Genomic DNA, 19,288 nt, shown 5'->3' with positions numbered 1-19,288 from the left:
ACTCATGTACGCTACATCCCATGAAATGTGGTGTATGAACTGGCCACATTATCATTTCATGGAGTTGGTATAGCCGTGTAGGTTGTGAACTCGTAATGCCATCTCCATCTGCATCATATCTCAATGATTGTACACGTCTGCAAGAATGCAACCTAACTAAATAATAGTAATACTAATGTTTCACTAATTTCCTGTACATCTGTGCGAAAGAAAAATAATGCTTTTCTGCGGACAAAAATACAGTAACTAGTTACTCCCTCCGTTTTATAGTATAAGACTTTCTAACATTGTCCACATTCATATAGATATTAATGAATCTATACACATATATGTCTAGATTCATTAATATTTATATGAATGTGGACAATGTTAGAAATTCTTGTAATATGAAACGGATGAAGTAGTTTTCTATATCCACACTAAACACATCGAATCGAACATACTACTGCTTACTACTGAGACAGGTCCTACACTCCTACTAGAGAGGCAAAACCTTTGCTCTGGTTATTTAGGAAACCATAGTTATTATACTTCTGACAAGGCAGCACAGGGGATTGAAGATCTTATAAGTTGGCACGGAAATATTTCCGTGACTCCTGCTGTTTTATGCTGTCCGCCACATGGGCGATGACGCCGGCACCGGCATTGTGAAGCCACTCATTCTTAACCTGCATTGCATTGATGCCATGAAATCCAGTGGAAATGAAAAGAAAACATATACAACAGTCAGAATGATATGCAGTACATACTAACTAGCATACATGTATGTTGTTATGAGCAAAGTAAGGCCATAGTGCTGTATGGAAGTTGACATCTACTTTCTTCCAACCGACCCTCTGCAAGCCATGGATCATCTCCTCTGTTACCAGAACACAGAATTGATGTTCATAGAGTGAGAAACAAGGGAGACATCAAGATCCAGCACATAGTACTAGTCTACTGAAAAAGGTCCTACTCACCTTCCATCATTTGGTGATATTCTTTAGTGTTTTCTTTGTTTGGTCTACTCTGTGCAGCTTCTTTGGCTCTGGCAGCTTGCAGAGGGAAATGAGGGCCATCAGATGATATAGGCGAACAATATTCCATATTCACAATGTGCTTGTAGCCATCCAGTGAACGATGTGAGGGCTGCATATGGAGGAGGAAAAATATTACTGAAGTATTCACACAGTGCTGCAATTTGGTTTCTAATCAAATCCTAGTGGAGAACATTGAACACCTTTGTAAGGTCTTTTTCTCTTCTTATTGAAGATGTTCGCCATCCGACCATATCTGGCATATGTTCAAGAAAACAAGAACAGCAAAATAGAAAATGCTTTGGAGCAAAAAAAATTTTCGTTTGCATATCAGGCAGAGGAAATCATGTGGTACTAACTAGGAGTAAGGAAGGATACGGTCGTACGAAACATTAGCGTACAAAATGCGGTTCTTGAAAGCTGCTAGTGCAGATCTGAGGAACATTGAAGAAATGATATGTTCTACTACAATCTTTGAACGAAGAAGATATGTTCTACTATAATAAGTTAGCCTTAAGACCTTTCTTATGACTTACATAAATTTTTTATCCTCATGATCAGATGCCATCTGTAGCAAAAGAGGTGGCTTGCTAGGTTCACCATCCGTGAGAAAGAGTTGGGCACCAGTGCGGCCAACAACCAAGGGAGCCAAAGGTGCAGCAATCTTTTCTAGAATAGATAGTCCTTGAAGAAATGGAAGCTGGTAATATTATTGCAGAAAATGCATGTAGTTAATACATTGATCACAAATAACAAGTCACAACATATTCAGAAGTAGTAGTTGGTTACTGGTCTTTGGCCTCCGATTAGCTATGCAACAATAAATTTATCCTAAAATCTTACTAGGCAACTCAAAGTCCAATATAGTAGTTTTTGCTTCCAGCATAACTAATTTTGAGGGGAATAAAAAAATATCAGATAATTTAATAGATTTAGAGACCCACCTGATTTTTCCCTCTAACACCAAGGTGTGGGGTTGCTAAGGTAATAAAATTAATTGGTTCCAGCCCAGCAATTGCACCTAATCCTGAAGTGCATTCCAACTTTTCAGACCCTTCAGTTGTAGGAGCTATACAAGCAGCACTTTGACTTGCATCCTTCATTGCTGTTGAATAAAGGATAGAAATAGCATATCTCGCAAACAAACCACCCAAAGAATGTGCTAGGAAGGAAATCTTTCTCAATCCAGCCATCTTCTGAATCACATCCAATACCTGCTTCGATAGCGGATTTTCGTCAGAGCCCTCTTAAGCGCAGCCATGAGTGCAGACAACAGTTTCTACAAAGGTGAATACTTGAAACCTTTTGCTAGGACTAACTAGCGAGTACATACTTCATTTGCTAACCTTCTTCCAGCAACATCAATCCCATCGAAAGTTTTGGTGTAGATGTTTGACGAACTTGCTGCAATGATATAGTTCACTGTAAGTTTTATGGCTAGAAACAAATTGCTCTCATTTGCAAAGTGCAAACCAATGTAGCTACAGTAATGAAGTGGTGTGAATTTCATCTTGCAGTACTAATTAAAAATATAGGTATTCTGTAGTCTGTACATCTGATCCTAAGCTCAATTTTGTCAGAAAGACAACAGGAATGGGCAGGTGATCCCTACACGCCATACCTACCATAGATGAAAAAATTGTCACCTAACCTCTTCTTTAGCACTGCTTCTCCATAGGTCCAGTCACTGGGGCTGCATTAAAAGGGAGAACAATGAAGGAAATTTATCGGCAAAGCTCAAGAAAGAATGGTGACAGGAACAACTAGCACTGCAATCTTGCTATGCATTTTCAGACAGGTGCTATGTTATCATGACAGGATATACTCACCTTGCAATGATACCATGGACAAGAATCAGCAGATGATCTGGTCCTCGCTTTCTTTGGGATTTTTCCATGAAAGATGAACGCGACACACGGCTACGGCTTCCCCCAGCGATGAACGTTGGATGGGAATAAAGTTCTCTACCAGTGTCAAGTCCTGCAAGAATCAAATGTCAGCACACTATTTCATTTTCATTAACGCAGCATTTGAAGAACATCGCGATACTAAGTACAGTAGTGTTACTTTGGATGCTCATTTGGTTGTGTCGAAACTGAAAGAGATCTTGTGCCCTCATGTTGCTAGAAACAAACAAGTTAATATCACCTAGATTCCTCTCCATTAGCAATAAAAATAAAAATTGACGTCAATTGATCAACGAAGTTTTTTTTCTCAAACGCGCAAAAGATCAACGAAGTTATCTACTGGATAACCAATTCTTTATCTATCATACTATTTTCTAGTGCAGATCCTGAGGTACACACATAAAATGGATCAAATATGACCGGTAATCCAATCTTTCCCCCCAAAATCAAGAATGAAATATACAAGGAATGAGTATGGAAGGGCGGGCGATCGATGAACCTGACGGCCGGCCGGAGGCGGAGGCATCGGCGGCGGAGTTGGTGGCTATAATAGGAGGAGCGGTGGTGGTGGCAAGGAGAGGAAAGCGTGGACGCCATCCCGTCCCCGCGCCGCAACCGAGGAGGATGACGCTGCGGCGGCGGCGGCGGCGGCGGCGGCGTGGGCGGCCGTTGGCCACGTCCGGCGCCGCCGCGGCCGCCGTCGGATTCGCCGCGGACGGCCGGGATGAAACGGCTCATCCGTCTCGTGTGGTGTGGTTTACAAAGTCAAACTTTGGGGTGGGTCTGGTCCGGTTTCAAATTGATTTTATGTTTTTTATTTTTCTTGATTGATTGAATTGCATCAAACTCAACGTAGACGGTAGTAACGTGCATTTTGATATGAATTCTAATGGCCACGGTTATGTACATGGAGGTATTAGTTTGGTTGTCATTAGTCTTCATCGTCTTTCAAACACGTACTTTTTTTATCCCATAATATAACGTATTATTCCCATTTTAACAGAAAATTAAGATAGTACCATAGAGATACATGTCGGGAATAAACTAGTTGCATAAAAAAAAGAGGAAAAAAACAACAATGGGTTACAATTGACGGAAATGTCAGAGTCGTACCTTTTAGCATGTGACTTAATTGTCACCACTACCATGTATTTTTTTAGGTCATTTATACATATCACATTTAAACAAATAATTTGAATCACTTGGCACTTACAAACATAATAGGCTATAAAAACTCCGTAGAGGACACGGTGCGGACATGGACAAATTAAAGTAGATTTGATGTCTACTGTCCTTTAATCCTCGAGAATTCAAAATACACTATATATTAAGACAAACTAAAGGAGAAAAAATATTTTATATTATGAGACAGTGGGAGTATTAAAATTTATAAGGAGACATTCCTAAATACACATACTACCTCAGTTGTTTGATAAATGACATTATCGATTTTTGGACGCATGTTTGATCATTTGTCTTGTTTAAAAAATTTGTATGAATGTATAAGATATAAATCATACTTAAAATAAAAAGGTACATGATACTTACGTAATCTTTTTAAAAGACTGAATAATCAAAGAGTATTGCTATACGTACGACCTAATTGTACAACTCATATACAACTAGATATATAGATCAATCAAAGGAGAACATGTTCGTTTGCATTGTAGTCATTTGCAACCGTTAATCAAATTCAGTTGTACGTGAGTTAAGTAGTTGTGTCTTACGCATAGCAATTTTCATAATTGGAACACATGTTTAAAAGTTATCGGCTCTATTCAGCTGCACTACAATGCAGCTGTTTCTGGCTTTCTGCTTCAGCCACACACATAATACTTAGCACAGTAAAAAAAAAAAGTGCAGCCATCACAATGTAAGTCATTCTATCATTTTCTACATTCATAGTGATATTAATGAATCTAAATAGATATATATGTCTAGATTCATTAACATTAATATAAATATGGGAAATACTAGAATGACTTACATTGTGAAACGGAGGGAGTAATACTTAGCACAGTAAAAAAACAGCCGAACAGGCTCAACAACAACGGGAGATAACACCTTTGGAATGATGCAATCCGGAAAAAATTAGCGGCGAGCGTTCCGCTAAGAGCAGTGACAATAGCAGGCCATAAGCCAGCTACAAACATATTTTAAGAAGATAAATGAGATGAGAGAAGAGCAGTGGGGTATAGATTTATAGCCAGCTATAGTACGGAGTTTAAGACGCAATATGCGTATTACAGATGGGATCATGTATTAATAGTGTAGTATATAATTATTGTATATATAACCTATTAGATTGGCTATTAATTAGCTATACTGTTAAACTTGCTCAAAGAACGGACAGACAGGCACACCATACCTAACAGGAGTAGTACAGCGTCAACACACACACACAGAGTTTCACCCACGTGCGTGCACAAAGCACAACCGCGTAGGAGTACTACTACTAGCTGTCTCGCACCTCGCCCGCCGCAAGCGACGCCGAGACCCGAAGCCGCCCCCATGCACCGCTCGCTCGTCCCACCACCACCACCACGCATCAAATCAACGCCCCCCTCCCCCCTTTTCCGGTTTCCCCCCACACACTACACTAGCACCCATGCGTACACGTGACGGTGTGTGTCCATCCGCGAAACCCAAACAACGCCTCGCCCCACACTGCACCCCATCCCATCCAATCCGCAGCAACTCACAGGGCACGTATAATGCGCGGGTGATCGCTCCTCTGTCTCCCTACTCCCCCCTCTCTCTCTCTCTCTCCCCTCTTCCTCCTCCCCTTTTCTCTTCTTACTACAGTAAACCACAATTTTTTTTAAAAAAATAAAAAGTTAAAAAAATTTATGTATATAAATACTATATATAAAAAATTTGAATTTAAATTAAAATTTGAATCGGGTATGTAAACTTTTGACTTATAAACTTTGGGTCTATAAACTTTAGGTGTATAAACTTTATATGTATAGAAATTACTATATATAGAAAATGTTTGAATTCAAATTTAAATTTGAATCGGGTATATAAACTTTTGATTTATAAACTTTAGGTCTATAAACTTTAGATGTATAGAAATACTATAAAAAATATTTGAATTCAAATTTAAATTTGAATCGGATATATAAACTTTGGGTCTATAAATTTTAGGTGTATAAACTTTAGGTGCATAAATTTACTAAAATAGAAAAGTAATGTGGTGCCAAAAAAGAAAACGTGGAGGAAGGGAGGGGGGAGGGTTGGTGATCGCTACCCGATCACGGTAGCGATCGATCGCGCATTAGAGTTTCCGCAACTCACAGGCAGCCGCGCTTCGCTTGGGCAGACGACTTCCGCGCTTCGACCTCCCGTTCTTTTCTTGGTTTTTTGGGTGGTTTCTGCTCGATCGATTTGTTGTTTCTCCGGCTCGTGGTTGCATGGGGGCGGATGGATGGATGGATCACATGGACATCCCCATCATCGGCGGTAGGGAGGGTGGGGGGGCCCCGGCCGGTGTTGTGGATAAGCCGATCCATCACAGCGCAGCAGATGCGTCCCCCATCCTCTCTGTTATCTTCTCCTATTTATCCTACTACTATACTCCAACTTATTATATGGAGTTATATATATAATATGATAAAGCTGTGGAAAGAGATTTAAAGGAGGGAGAGGGAGGGGCAAAACTAGTCAAAAGTACGTTACACGCACACGCACAACTACCCAAGGATATGACACGCACCAATACCATCATTCGGTGATCTATAAAAATATAATACTCCCTCCTTCCAAATTGATCATCATATAAGTTTATACACCAAAACCAAAAATAATTTAAATCACATCAATTAAGACATCATGCACACATTCTCCCATAATGCATGCATCGATTAAAACACCATACCAATTACACCTTAGCATGCACATATTCTTCCGTATTGTATTAATTGTATTATGATGAAATCAGTGTCCATGCAGTTATATGATCAATTTAAGAAATTTTAAATTCCATTATATTATGATTAATTTGGGAATGAGGGAGTGCTAATACCTCGTTTGATTTGTGGAGGACAAAGCTTCCTAGTTTCAAGACGTGTTCATGCGATCAGTCTAATTCCTGTAGTGGTTAATTTGGGAAGAGGAGGAGGAGGGGGGGGGGGGGGGGGTAATTTTAGCATCGTTGCGAATGTAACATATTTTGTATTTTGTAGTGTAAAATGTAATACCTTTAAAGGCACCGAAAATTTTAATGTAAAAATTAGATATCACGAGATTCTTTCTCAAGAACTGTAAAATTCCTCTTAATAGGGGAGACGTTCTAATTATAAGGTTGGAGCACACCGTCTTGAACTTATTTTATGATAAAGAAGCATAACACATACTCCCTCCATCCCATAATATAAGGGATTTTGAGTTTTTGTTTGTATTATTTGACCACTTGTCTTTTTCAAAAAATTTGTGCAAATATAAAAAACAAAAAGTTGTGCTTACAGTACTTTAGATAATAAAGTAAGTCAAAAAAAATAAATAATAATTTCAAATTTTTTTTTAATAAAACGAGTGGTCAAACAGTGTAAGCAAAAACTCAAAATCCCTTATATTATGGTACGGAGGGAGTATATATGGTACTCCTCCATCCCTAGCAAACTTTTGTTTTAATCTAAAAATTTATCCTACAAAGACTATATTTTTAGTGTAAAATTCACTAGACCACTTTAATGCTACTTCATTTTTTTTCTCGTTTTAGCCATCGAAGCAATAGTACTTTGTCCTCTATCTCCCTATTTTCTCTTCCAATTAATAAAGGGGCTACAGTAGTTTTCTAAGAGTCTTTTATAGGCGAATACATAGTAAGAACATGTAAACAATAATACACCTATAAGAGTCTTTTATAGGCGAATACATAGTAGTTTTCTACAGTATGCAATTTTAGGCGTTGCATATAAATTTAGGTGTATTATTGTTGATTGACAAATTAGAAAACAGATACAGCCGACAAACATAAGAATCAACATAGATGATTGATGTGTACTAGTACTGAACTACAGCATGACATTCCAAGGCCTACTCCTACGCATATACTTCCTCTGTTTTTTAAATAGATGACACCGTTGACTTTTTCTCATATGTTTGGCTATTTGTTTTATTGAAAGAATTTGCGTAACTATAATTTATTTTGTTATGAATTGTTTTATCACTTATAGTATTTTAAATGTGATTTATATCTTATACATTTATATAAAATTTTTGAATAAGACGAATAGTTAAACATGTGAGAAAAAATTAACGGCGTCCTCATTTAAAAATGGAGGTAGTATATAGAGCCAAATATTCTCATGCCCAAGTGAACAACTGCACACGACAGATGAAGCAATTTGACACACTAGTACGTGCTAGTGGCAACCCAGGCAGCCCAATGCCCCTAATTAAGCTATAGTCTCTAAACTTAACCCTTACCCTTTGGCAAAAGCAAAGGTACATTTTTACATGCATTCGATCGACATGCTGCTGTCCGTTCGTGCCCGGTCGATCGATTTATCGAATAAACGTGTGATCGCGATCGCAAGTTCGCAACGCCTGGTTCCTCCACACATATATGCAGCAATAGGCCGGCAAATTAAAGGTCCCCTTTGTAGCTAGCGCCCGGATAAGCTTCATTAACATGTTTTTCAAACGGTTAAGCGGGTGTGTTTTGTATAAAAACTTTATATACAGGATATGCTTTTCAAAATTCAAATAAAATTCATTTTAAGTCGAATAATTAGAAAAAATATCTGCGCATTGCAACGAGTGAATACTACTTTAATCTTATTATTATTATATGGTTTAATTAAAATGAAATTCACTGTATGAGTTCATTTGGATATATATATATATATATATATATATATATATATATATATATATATATATATATATATATATATATATATATATATATATATATATATAGAGAGAGAGAGAGAGAGAGAGAGAGAGAGAATCATGAGCTGCAGTTAGGACTTTGATTGTCTCAAGTTAGTATACGAGCTTTTTTTAAACAGATTTCTTATATGATTTTTTCTGTATTACCAAAAGTGAACGATCTTAAAAACCGACTCAAATACGGATATGTATTTCCAAAAGCAAACGAACTTAAAAACCGACTTGTACACGGATGACGTACCAAAATACCGACAAAAATACCTTAATTTTTATAATAGTAGAGATTAATACTTGGCTAATTATATGTTAATCATATATATATTTCTCTTTTACCATGGCTAGAACGACGTCGCTCTCACGCACACATCTCCATGGTTTCCTAGGCTACTTTGCTTTGTGTTCCTATGGTCCTATGGATAACAAAAGTGGCCATGGATTGGACGGCGAAATACATGTACACGCAGTACACGCGATGCGTACACGTACAGATCGATGCCCAATTGCGACAACGACGAGGTCGGTCGATCGAAAGCGGCGCGCATCGCGTCGCGTGGATGAGCGCAGAGCCACGTACACAGGAGATCGAAACGAGCTAGGCGCGACAAGCGGCGCGCGCGTCGTGGATTGGCGTCGAGCCGCCGAGAAGAGACGACGCGAGGTCGAGATGATCGCACGATCGATCGATCCACCGGTCGGTGTCGAGCTGCGACGTGAGGGAAAGCGATCGATGGATGGATGGATGGAGGCCAGGGACGACGAGAGCCGCTAGCTCGGCGCACACGGTTAATCGGGAATTTTTTTTTAGAGATAATACTTTTCTAAAGAGAAAATTATAAAAATATAGCTCGGTCATCTGAAATCGCAAGTTTAACACCATGTCGAACAACCAAAATTAAACTACGGCTAGTTAATATATATTTACAGCTAAATATGTTTTTTCGTTGCAACTTGTAGAAGTTAAATTTTAAAACAGTTTCCCATTTTAACTTATATATTTGTGAAATGATTTATTACATATTAATCTATCTTATTGATTTTTTTATATTTTTTTATAATCATTTAGATACATAAAAATAATGAGGGGATTTTCTCCACTTCCGTATACTGTAAGTACTGCACCATACAAAGCTTTTTTTTTTTGGGTAAATTGTAACCATGCCATTATAATTTTGCAAAGTTTGAGATATGCCATCGGTATCTCAATGACATGTAGGATCCACATGAGTCAATAACATGTGGGTCAGGATGGCATATCTCAAATTTTGTAAAATTATAATGGCATGGTTCCAATTCCCCCCCCCCCCCCCCCCCCCCCCCGCCCCCTCCTCTCTTTTTTTTTCCTATGTACTCCACTGTGCATATGCAGTAGCTACCTGAATGACCTGTGTCGTTCATTGTTGATTCCTCGCTGGCTATGAGGATATCAGCACGGTGGCGTCATACATGGTGGTGGGACGCACTAAACGCCGCCCACACTCCTGTAGTAGTAAAGCGCTCATGCTATCTTAATCCTTCTTAGCTTAGCTAGCTAGCTGCGATTTGCAAAGATGCTTTATTGTTAATCGATCACCTGTGTACATACTGTGCCATCGTTTCGATGCGTTGAAAAGGAACCACATGGGTGTATATAAACGTACGTAATTAGCAATATTGTTCACTCCTTTTTTTTTGCTTTTCTAGTATATTTTCCGAGTTTCCTGGCTTCCCAAAACAAGGTTACTGATCAACACCGTATATGCTAATATTCCCCACTAAGATCAGAGTACTACTATTTAGGTGCAAGGAGCGTACATGAGACGAAACAGTACTCCCTCTATCTAGAATTCATGGGGGCATTTAAAAAATTGCTATGCATACGACCATGTATAACTCTCGTAAAACTGAATTTGGATCAACGGTTATAAACGGCTATAGTGCTTATGAACATGCTCGGCTTTAATTGATCTATGATTATACGTCGTCTCTAGTTGTACATGAGTTGTAAAAATAGGTCATACATATAGCGGTACTCACTGTGTGAACCTTGTAATAATTGGCTATAGCTCTTGAGTAAAGGCCGGAATGTTTCATTCCATTACCTAAATAAACCGTATAGCGGTACTCGGGCATTTAACTATTTGCCATGGGTCCAGTGGTAAGCATTTCAAAACATTTAAAATTCATCCGCATATTAATACTTATTGCATCATCAATCATCTCTCGTTTAAATTTTGTACATCTTGTTCCTAAACAACCCTCGTTTAACGAGGAGTACCAAAGTTTTTTTTTCCTTCAACCTTAGTCTTGAGAAGTAGGATTGTTTATATTTTTAGATTGAAGGAGAACTGAGTAGTTAATGGTCCTACTAAAACGTGAGCGTGACCGTCCATCATGTAGTGGAAGAATATGCGTGTGGCCGAAAATGATAACATGCATAATACATCGATGCCTATATAGCTCTTCCTAGGTATTGTCAGTTTTACATGCATAATAAATATTTCACTAAATTTTGCATTATTTTTCTCCAAGAGAATAAAGAGATCAAACTATATGCAAAGGGATAGATAATAAATATCATGGTTATTCATGCGGTTCATGATGGCGTTTTATCTTTAGTTGTTATTTTTGGCGATCCTCACGTCTATTTTTTTAACTATACAATTATATAATTGCAATGCTTTTAGGTCAATTTTTCTCGTAAACTAGATCAATTCTCTTCTTTTTAATCTAGAGGAGAAACTCCCTGTCCTTTCTAGAGTTTGAAAACCAAAGGAAAGAAATATATACCAAATGCAATAGCTCCTTTTCTTTTGCAGTTGCTTCTCAGGCTAGCCGGCCAGATTCTGCACGATTTTGAAGATCTGATCTAAAGCCTCCAGCAGATTCATACATATGGACAAATCTCACCAAACTACGGGGTACATGTGATAATTGTAATCAGGCCATGCTTTACGCTGTGCCAGGATCATTGCACATGTGACGAATTTAATATCAAACTCTGATCAAGGACAGACAGTATCAATCTCTGACGATCGAGGAAGTACAGACAAGGCCACCTCCTCCCTGACCTGATCTGTTCCCCAAGCTACTAGTCCACGTGTGCAGTAGTTCCCTTTCGCTTTCAGCTGGTGATAAAAACGATTGGAAACTATGCGCTGTTTAGATAGGGCTAAAACTTTTTAGGCCATGTCACATCGGATGTTTGGACGCTAATTTAGAGTATTAAATATAGACTAATAAAAAAACTAATTTCATAAATGAGAGCTAATCCGCGAGACGAATTTTTTAAGCCTAATTAATCTATAATTATCAAAAGTTTACCGTAGCATCACATTGTCAAAATCATGTCGTAATTAGACTCAAAAGATTCGTCTCGCGAATTAATCCAAGCTTATGGAATGGGTTTTGTAATTAGTAGATATTTAATACTCCAAATTAGTGTCTAAACATCCGATGTGACATGGACTTGGAATAAGTCCCTGAAAACCAAACAACCCCTATATATCATCTTAAATACATCATCCACACCATAAAAAACACAATTGAACCTACAAACCCTAAACACACATGTGTTCAGACTCGTAGCTAGAATTAAACCTTATATTCTAGTTGGTCGTTAACTTTTTATATGGTTAGCGATAACTTTAATTTTATATCATGGCCAGCATCATAAATAATATCATTTTTACGAAGACGATAATTGATCGATCGGGAATTTTTGTGACTTTTTTAATCCATTTACGCCTTTCCGGCGTGGCTGCATGCAGTGCTGTTCGCTGTAGCAAACACTGAAGACGACGGAGTGCGATGTGTGCAAGCGAGGAGCCAATAGCATGCCAACTCTGCAGATCACGGAGTAGCTAGCTTCCGACTTTTCTCAGTGGTTGCCCCACTGTTTAATTTACTGTTAATTTGGATCATTGATAGATTAAATTATCGGGCTCTATAGATTAATTGATTAACAGATAACAAGAGCTAGCTAGTTGCACGAAGAGACGTTAACCAAATAGGAAAAGGATGGCACACAACTCAATTCTTTATATTTTATTCCACCCAAAAATAAAGGTTTTTTTTTCTATCTGACTGAAAATTCAGCTCATTTGTTGCATGCTCGCCACATCATCAATTGCTAGGAGAATCAACACAGTTGTTTTTTTTTTCTCTCTTAAAAACTGTTGAATTTTCAGTGGCATTTAATAAATCGCCCTTAATTTCATCTCTTAATATAAAATTAAGCACGAGAAGATTTTTTTTTTAACTATTTCAGTCGATGGATTAATTAAGCTAGCATGCTGCAAGATCACAAGCGATGCTTCCAATTTCTTCCCTTAAACAAGACGTGTCACGTGTACTTGCGTGACCTTGCTGCAGAGGGAATCAACCTTCGTAATAATCAATTAAGGCGTGTACTTAATTACCTATACACGTGGTCTTACTTACATGCCGTAGTGTTATCGATTATAATTAGTAGTCTATCCACGTGGCGCATTTTCTCGAATTACCCCTTTTAAAAAGCAATTTTTATAACTAAAACCCTCGCAAAAACTTTCTTCGGCTGTGTTTAGTTTCTGAAATTGGGGAGAAGTTTGAGAAAAGTTTGTAGTTTAAAAAAAAAAGTTAGGAGTTTATGTGAGTGGAAAGTTTTGGATTTGATGTGATGTGATAGAAAATTGGAAGTTTGGGGGAAGTTTGGTGTGAGCTAAACAGGACTGGCGTCGTGACATTTAAGCATACAATGTGTTTATGGATTATTATGGTACGGTGTCACAGGATTTGATACTGTATAAATCACGTAGGATGGTCCGTAAAGCTACTTACTTTTCACAAAGCATATCCTACGCAGTAGGTTGCACAACACCTAATCATATAGTGTTGTACTTTATTTATATACACCGAGTTAAATATCATCGCTATATGTTTAGGGCCTATTTTTGGAAAAAAAGTTCTATCAAACATAATGATATAATTTGGTTAGATTCCTTTATGATACAACATGCCTCGTATTCTTCATATTCTTTAGTGAAAGATACATGCTTAACAAAATATAATGGAAGATACAAGCTTAACAAGATATCTATAGTAATTTCGTCAACCTCATGAATAATATATTGATAATAAATTAATCTCTCGAGGTATATATGTTTTGTGTTTACACGTGTCTCACGAAAGTAATTGTAGGCCCCCTTTGAATCACAGGAATGAAAAAACGGAGGAATAGGAAAAACATAGGATTCTGATAGGAATACAAGTATAAAACAGAGGATTGCAAAACACAGGAAAAACATAGGAATGACCGTTTGATTGAGCCGCAAGAAAAACACAGGAATTTGAGGAGAGAGAAAGACTCAAAGGATTCTTAACATGAGGTAGAACCTCATGTTAAATTTCCTTCAAAATTTGCATGGGAAGAGGCATTCCATAGGAATTTTATAGGATTCTATAGGATTCATTCCTTTGATTCAAAGGGCTATATAGGAAAAATTCCTATAGGAATTAAATCCTTTAAAATTCCTATAAATTTCCTTTGAATCAAGGGGGGCCGTAACATATGTTTGTAAATGGATCGGTTGTGAAAACCACTCCTCACGCACGTTGTTTTGCTAGCATCGCTAGCGCCGTCAGCATCTACACGGCAGAAAGCTACTGGTGTACTGTACAATATTATCATCACAAGTTAAGGTTGTAAAAAAAAAAATACCAACATATTCCAGCACACACATATTTTTCCTCTGAATTTTCTCCACCAATTAATCAAAATAGAGGTCCATAGGACTATATCCTTGTCAGTGCATGACGACATGACGGGCTCCATTTGCTTACTTAATTACTCTACATGACCTCAAATTAGTAGAATCACATTCACATTCACATCAACCTTGACACCATGGTGAAAAAGCCAATATGACATATCTGGGTGCAAACAAAAGAGTGAGTTGCATAACCATCACAAGGATAATTTTCTTCCATACACCTGGAAGACAAAGCTTTCCCTTTTACCTTTACTTTGCAGTTGGTGCATGCATGCATAGATGGATAGCTGCATATGCTGACTTTACCTGATGTCTCTGTACTGACTCCTTTAGTTTTATACAAGGCGATAAGCCTAGTAGGCTAGTAGCCTCACCTCACTCGCCGGCTAATATCTTTTGCACAAGCTGCATCGTCTGAAACCCACTTATCCTTCGAGCATCTGATGAGTATCTGACCTCAGAATCATCGCTCAATTCTATCGGAAGGCACTTGCAGAATATTACTAGCTGATCATCAGATGAATTGAAATCCACGGCCGCCACAAAATTATCTGCTTTAATTCTGATGAAGAGAAACCAGGGAAAACAAAAAAAAAGAGGACAGCAGGAAAGGGAGGTGCAACCACAAGACTTCAACTGACTGCCTGCTCATATGACATCTCTCCTGTCACCAGCTTTGCTTTCAAGACATTCTGAAATTAGATAGGTAGCAAGAAGCGATCAGCACATTAAATATCCAAATGTATAATAATATTGCAACAGATAGTAATGAGCGAGTTATGCAGATGTACCAGCAAGATAAAATGGCATCAAGGAGCATCTGAATTTCCAACACATATCTGCCAAATGTTGATAAATAACTAAAACTATGAGCAAATAATAAGTGTGTGTATGTGCTTGTGTGACGTGGTTGATTGACAATCATGTGAGCAATAAGCCTCAACGTGGCAAAAGAGGAAAGGAGAAGCTTCTCCTCTACCTAATCTACTCCTTCTAGAGGCCAGCTTTTAATCCTGTAGTAGTACTTGCTTAAGCATTATTTTGTGAGGCCTCCAGCTGCTTAATCAAAAAAGCATTATTGCCCTTGCTGATGGATTAGGACAAGAGAGCTCTCTCACTCATGGACGACTTCTTTTTCCATGGCACCAAGAATCGTCTGGATTTGCTTTGACAAAACCAGTGATCTCGCATTATCTTAACTAGCTGAATGGAAGAGGCAAGCAGAGGAATTGGATAAACCGGCTTCTAGTGCGAAAATCTTTTTGTCATGTTCTGATGCTGATCTTGTTCCGCACGTCTTTCTTGTCATGCTACAGTTTGAGGATGAGATGAAGCAAAGGCCAGGTCTCCATTGGGGATCACTGCAGAGAACGAATCAGCAAATGGTGGTAGTCAGTTCTGATGGAACTGATTGGTTGTTCCTTGGAAACTAAAGCAGCTTTCAATCCTGCATAAAAAAGAGAAAACCTTTCAACATTCTATCAGATTAAATCCTTACTGCTGTGTATTAAAGTAAACCTTGTTGTAGCCGGTGTTGCAACTCAACATGCCCGATAATGACATGCAAAACTGGCTTGCACATCTGCACATGCCATCCCATTTGTCACCAAGCCTGTGCATGAAATGGAAAAGGAAAGGGACAGAAATAAACTCAAAGAGCAAAGGCACATAATTTTGAATTAATAGAGCTGTTATGTACACATCAAAATAGTTTCCTATCGCAGTAGTACTGAACTCCGTTGCCCATCCATTGAAAACAGTAAAACACTGACCAATATTAGATGAGCCACTTTCACCCATGAAGCAAAGGGCATAAGAAAAGCGAGTGGCGTTTTTCTTTTGTTTACAGAGTTCAAATGTTACAAACCGCTAGAACCATGCCAATTTGCCAATTACTCTTGCCGGTGTTCACAACTCAGACCATCTTAAAAACAAAATGTTTTTTTTTCTTGGAAAATTTTCCATGAAGCCTAATTTATAATCTTATCTCCTGCAAATATCTCATTTCCGACCCAACTCTCTTATTACATCAAAAAGGGGGTAAAAAAGCAACTGGAGAAGGTTACTTTGCTGACAGATCCAAGTGCTGCCAGTATACTACTCTCCTCAATGGCACTGCAGCAATACACACGACTCCACCCATAATCATAACCAACTCACCAGGAATCCCCTGCCATTGCACAGTGGAGCAATGGCACCATCCAGATAAATCTCTGTATTCAGCTTCAAACCATTTTGTGCCCACATAACTAATCATCAATTTGCCGGCTGTTCAGTTGCACCTCAAACCTAAGCCAAGATTCAGCCCGCATCTCTGTGAACATCAGATCATTCTCTGGGGCTGGATAATAGTCCTCCCGCAACTGCATGTCCCGCAAGTTTGGAATTGAAAGGAAGAAGGTCATGAAGTGCTCATGTGTGGTGCCATGGATGAAAAGCTTCCTGAGTCCAACGCAGCGTTGGATCAATCCCACGGCTGGCAATGTCAGGCTCCGGTGGTGCACATCCTTGTCTTGGGGCGGCCAGTAGTCCAATTCATACAAAGTCTGCAGTGATTCGATACCATGCAAATAAAATCGCTCCCATAGTGAAAGATCCATCTGCCCTGTTGGTGCAGTAAGTGCATAACCCACAGCTTCACTGAGGTCCAATTTCATCTTGGCTAATACTGGGAAGCCTGCAAGATCACTTAAGCCAAAAATTGTTCTTGGAGCAGGTCGTGGGCATGTCCGGCAATCACCCTCCACCTTAATTGAGATCTCCTCAAGCACGGGACAGCTATCGAGACCAGCAGAAATGAGCGGAGAGAGAAGCTGGCCAGCAGAGAACCATAGGGAGAGTGACCTGAGCATCTCCCAGCTTCCAAGATCCTCAAATTCCATGTACCTACATTTCTTGGCTGCAGACTCGTACACTTCACAAAGCTCATCATCCTCAGGATCGCATTCGGTGGTGGTGCCATTTGCAACACTGCAGGGTTGTTCGGTTGTGTTCCAGACACAGTTGATCTCAAGACTTTCAATGCGATCACGGATCGGACTTAGAGCAGTGAGACATTCTGCAGTGTGCAGAAGCCGGCAGTGCAAGACAGTGACTTCCTTGAGAGTAGGCCGAAGCGTGAATGCAAGCCTCCTGATCCCAGCCGAAGTGACAAGGTCACAGCCATGGATGCCGAACTTAGCAAGCCTCCGGCACCCACGGCCAATTGCCGCAAGGCTGGCATCCGTGAGATCCTGGCAATTCTTCATGTAAAGTGACTCCAGCCCACCGCACACCGCAACACCATCAAGATGCAACCAAGAGGCCTTACACAGCCCCTGGAAGGAACCCAGGGTCAAGAACTTGATCCGCGGGCACCTTCGGGCAAGCGCCTCCATCGCGGGCGCGGCCTCCAGCACATTGTGCTGCAGATCCATGGTGAAATCCTCCAGCGCGGGGAGCGCCGCGAAGAAGGCGACTAGCCCCGCAACGGTGATGGCCGCCTCCTCCCTCTGGATGTTGGCCGCAGCCTCGAACGGCTCGCTGAGCCGCAAGACGGTCAGCCGCGGGCAGCTGGTGGCCAGCGAGAGCAGCGCGTCGTCGCCGACGCAATCGCTGAACCGTGGGTTGAACAAGCATGGCGCCACGAGCTTGCGGAGGTTGGGGCAGGAGGCCGCGATTGGCCCAAGCTCGGAGGATTTGAAGCCGTCGGTGGCGGCGGCGAGGCCGAGGTCGAGGTGGGTGAGCGCCGCGGTGGCGGAAGGGTGCGTGGTGAGCGCCCTCACGACGTCCTCGGTCCAGCAGTAGAACTCCGACAGGTCGAGCTCCCGGAGCGCGGCGCAGGTCTCCAGCAGCGGCTCGAGATCCGCGCCGTCGGGGAGGGTGGGCGGGCGCTGGTGCCAGCGCACGAGCTTGACGCGGCGGAGGGAGGCCTGCCAGTGCGGGGTGAGGTTGGCGAGCGTGGTGGGGTCGCGGCAGTAGACGGCGAGCGAGGTCACCGCCGGGAAGCAGCCCGCGAGGCGGGCGGCGATGAAGGCGTTCTGCTCGGAGATCGCCTCGGGGTGGTACACGTTCATCCCCGACGACGACGACGCCGAGGGCGCGCCGCCGCCGCCGCCGCCGCCGCAGGGCGGCACGGAGGAGAGAAGCGGATGCCCCCACGGCGAGACGAGCGAGAGGTCGAGGTGTTCCAGCGCCGGGAAGCGGAACGCGTGCGAGAGGAACAGGAACCCCGGCGACCTCGGGTCGCCCCTCAGCGAGAGCTCCGACCTCGTCGCCCGCTCCGCCGCCCGCATCCTCCCGCACGCCAGCGCCGCCCTGTGCCGAGACCTCACGTCCGTCAGGAAGCTCAGGATGTGCAGCAGCAGCGGCTCCGGCAGGTCCAGTATCGCCGACGACGAGGACCTCCCCTCCTCCACCTCCTCCTCCTCCTCCTCTTCCGCCATGGGCGACGTCTACTCCTCTCTCTCTCTCTCTCTCTCTCTCTCTTCTTTCTCTCTCTTGCTGCAGTTGAGGGATTTGGGGTGAAGCGAGTGGGGACGAGAAGCCACACAGCGAAGTGATATACTCGACAGCTCTCCCTTTTTTTTTTCCTTCTTTTTATTTTTTTGATAATTTTATCCTCTTATCCCCTTCGGATTAAATTATTTCGTCTCGTTTCGTTTCCACTTTTATAATTACACCCTCACCTTTTCCTTTTTTAACAGTACCCTCCGTTTCACAATACTCCATCCGTTCCATTTTAAGTGCAACTTTC

General features: G+C 40.9%; 2 protein-coding genes across 5 annotated transcripts; both read right to left on the bottom strand.

Annotated features, from left to right (window-relative positions):
- Nucleotides 1-86: 86 nt before the first annotated feature.
- On the bottom strand, nt 87-3,632 carry LOC127776123 (putative lipase YDL109C). 3 transcript variants are annotated; one of them, XM_052302464.1, is made up of 12 exons: nt 3,423-3,629; nt 3,084-3,139; nt 2,846-2,996; nt 2,642-2,709; nt 2,350-2,420; nt 1,961-2,230; nt 1,553-1,716; nt 1,395-1,450; nt 1,220-1,272; nt 960-1,128; nt 762-859; nt 87-668 (listed from the first exon to the last, which is right to left on the bottom strand). In XM_052302464.1, exons 1-12 carry the CDS (start codon nt 3,518-3,520, stop codon nt 564-566), a joined length of 1,359 nt encoding a protein of 452 aa, XP_052158424.1. In that variant the 5' UTR covers nt 3,521-3,629; the 3' UTR covers nt 87-563. The 3 variants fall into 3 exon arrangements, with proteins under 3 accessions (XP_052158424.1, XP_052158426.1, XP_052158425.1); XM_052302465.1 differs by having other exon boundaries at nt 575-668; nt 750-859; nt 3,423-3,632; XM_052302466.1 differs by lacking the exon at nt 3,084-3,139 and having other exon boundaries at nt 3,423-3,523.
- Nucleotides 3,633-14,524: 10,892 nt separating this feature from the next.
- On the bottom strand, nt 14,525-19,075 carry LOC127776552 (F-box/LRR-repeat MAX2 homolog). Of its 2 annotated transcripts, none has more exons than XM_052302966.1 (3): nt 16,052-19,075; nt 15,345-15,914; nt 14,525-15,245 (listed from the first exon to the last, which is right to left on the bottom strand). In XM_052302966.1, exon 1 carries the CDS (start codon nt 18,975-18,977, stop codon nt 16,803-16,805), a length of 2,175 nt encoding a protein of 724 aa, XP_052158926.1. In that variant the 5' UTR covers nt 18,978-19,075; the 3' UTR covers nt 14,525-15,245; nt 15,345-15,914; nt 16,052-16,802. The 2 variants fall into 2 exon arrangements, with proteins under 2 accessions (XP_052158926.1, XP_052158925.1); XM_052302965.1 differs by having other exon boundaries at nt 15,345-16,000; nt 16,072-19,075.
- Between the last annotated feature and the right edge of the window lie 213 nt (nt 19,076-19,288).

Source organism: Oryza glaberrima, chromosome 6 (genome assembly GCF_000147395.1).
Source record: "Oryza glaberrima chromosome 6, OglaRS2, whole genome shotgun sequence".
Classification (NCBI taxonomy): Eukaryota; Viridiplantae; Streptophyta; class Magnoliopsida; order Poales; family Poaceae; genus Oryza; species Oryza glaberrima.
This window is presented reverse-complemented; position numbering and strand designations above follow the sequence as displayed.

Excerpts from the sequence above, each read along its gene's own strand:
- LOC127776123 (XM_052302464.1), bottom strand. The coding sequence starts at position 3,520 with ATGGCGTCCACGCTTTCCTCTCCTTGCCACCACCACCGCTCCTCCTAT. Across the intron at positions 1,129-1,219 it reads GAGAAAAAGACCTTACAAAG|CCCTCACATCGTTCACTGGA; the intron begins GTGTTCAATGTT and ends CTCCATATGCAG. Across the intron at positions 669-761 it reads TTGCTCATAACAACATACAT|GTTAAGAATGAGTGGCTTCA; the intron begins GTATGCTAGTTA and ends AATGCAATGCAG.
- LOC127776552 (XM_052302966.1), bottom strand. The coding sequence starts at position 18,977 with ATGGCGGAAGAGGAGGAGGAGGAGGAGGTGGAGGAGGGGAGGTCCTCG.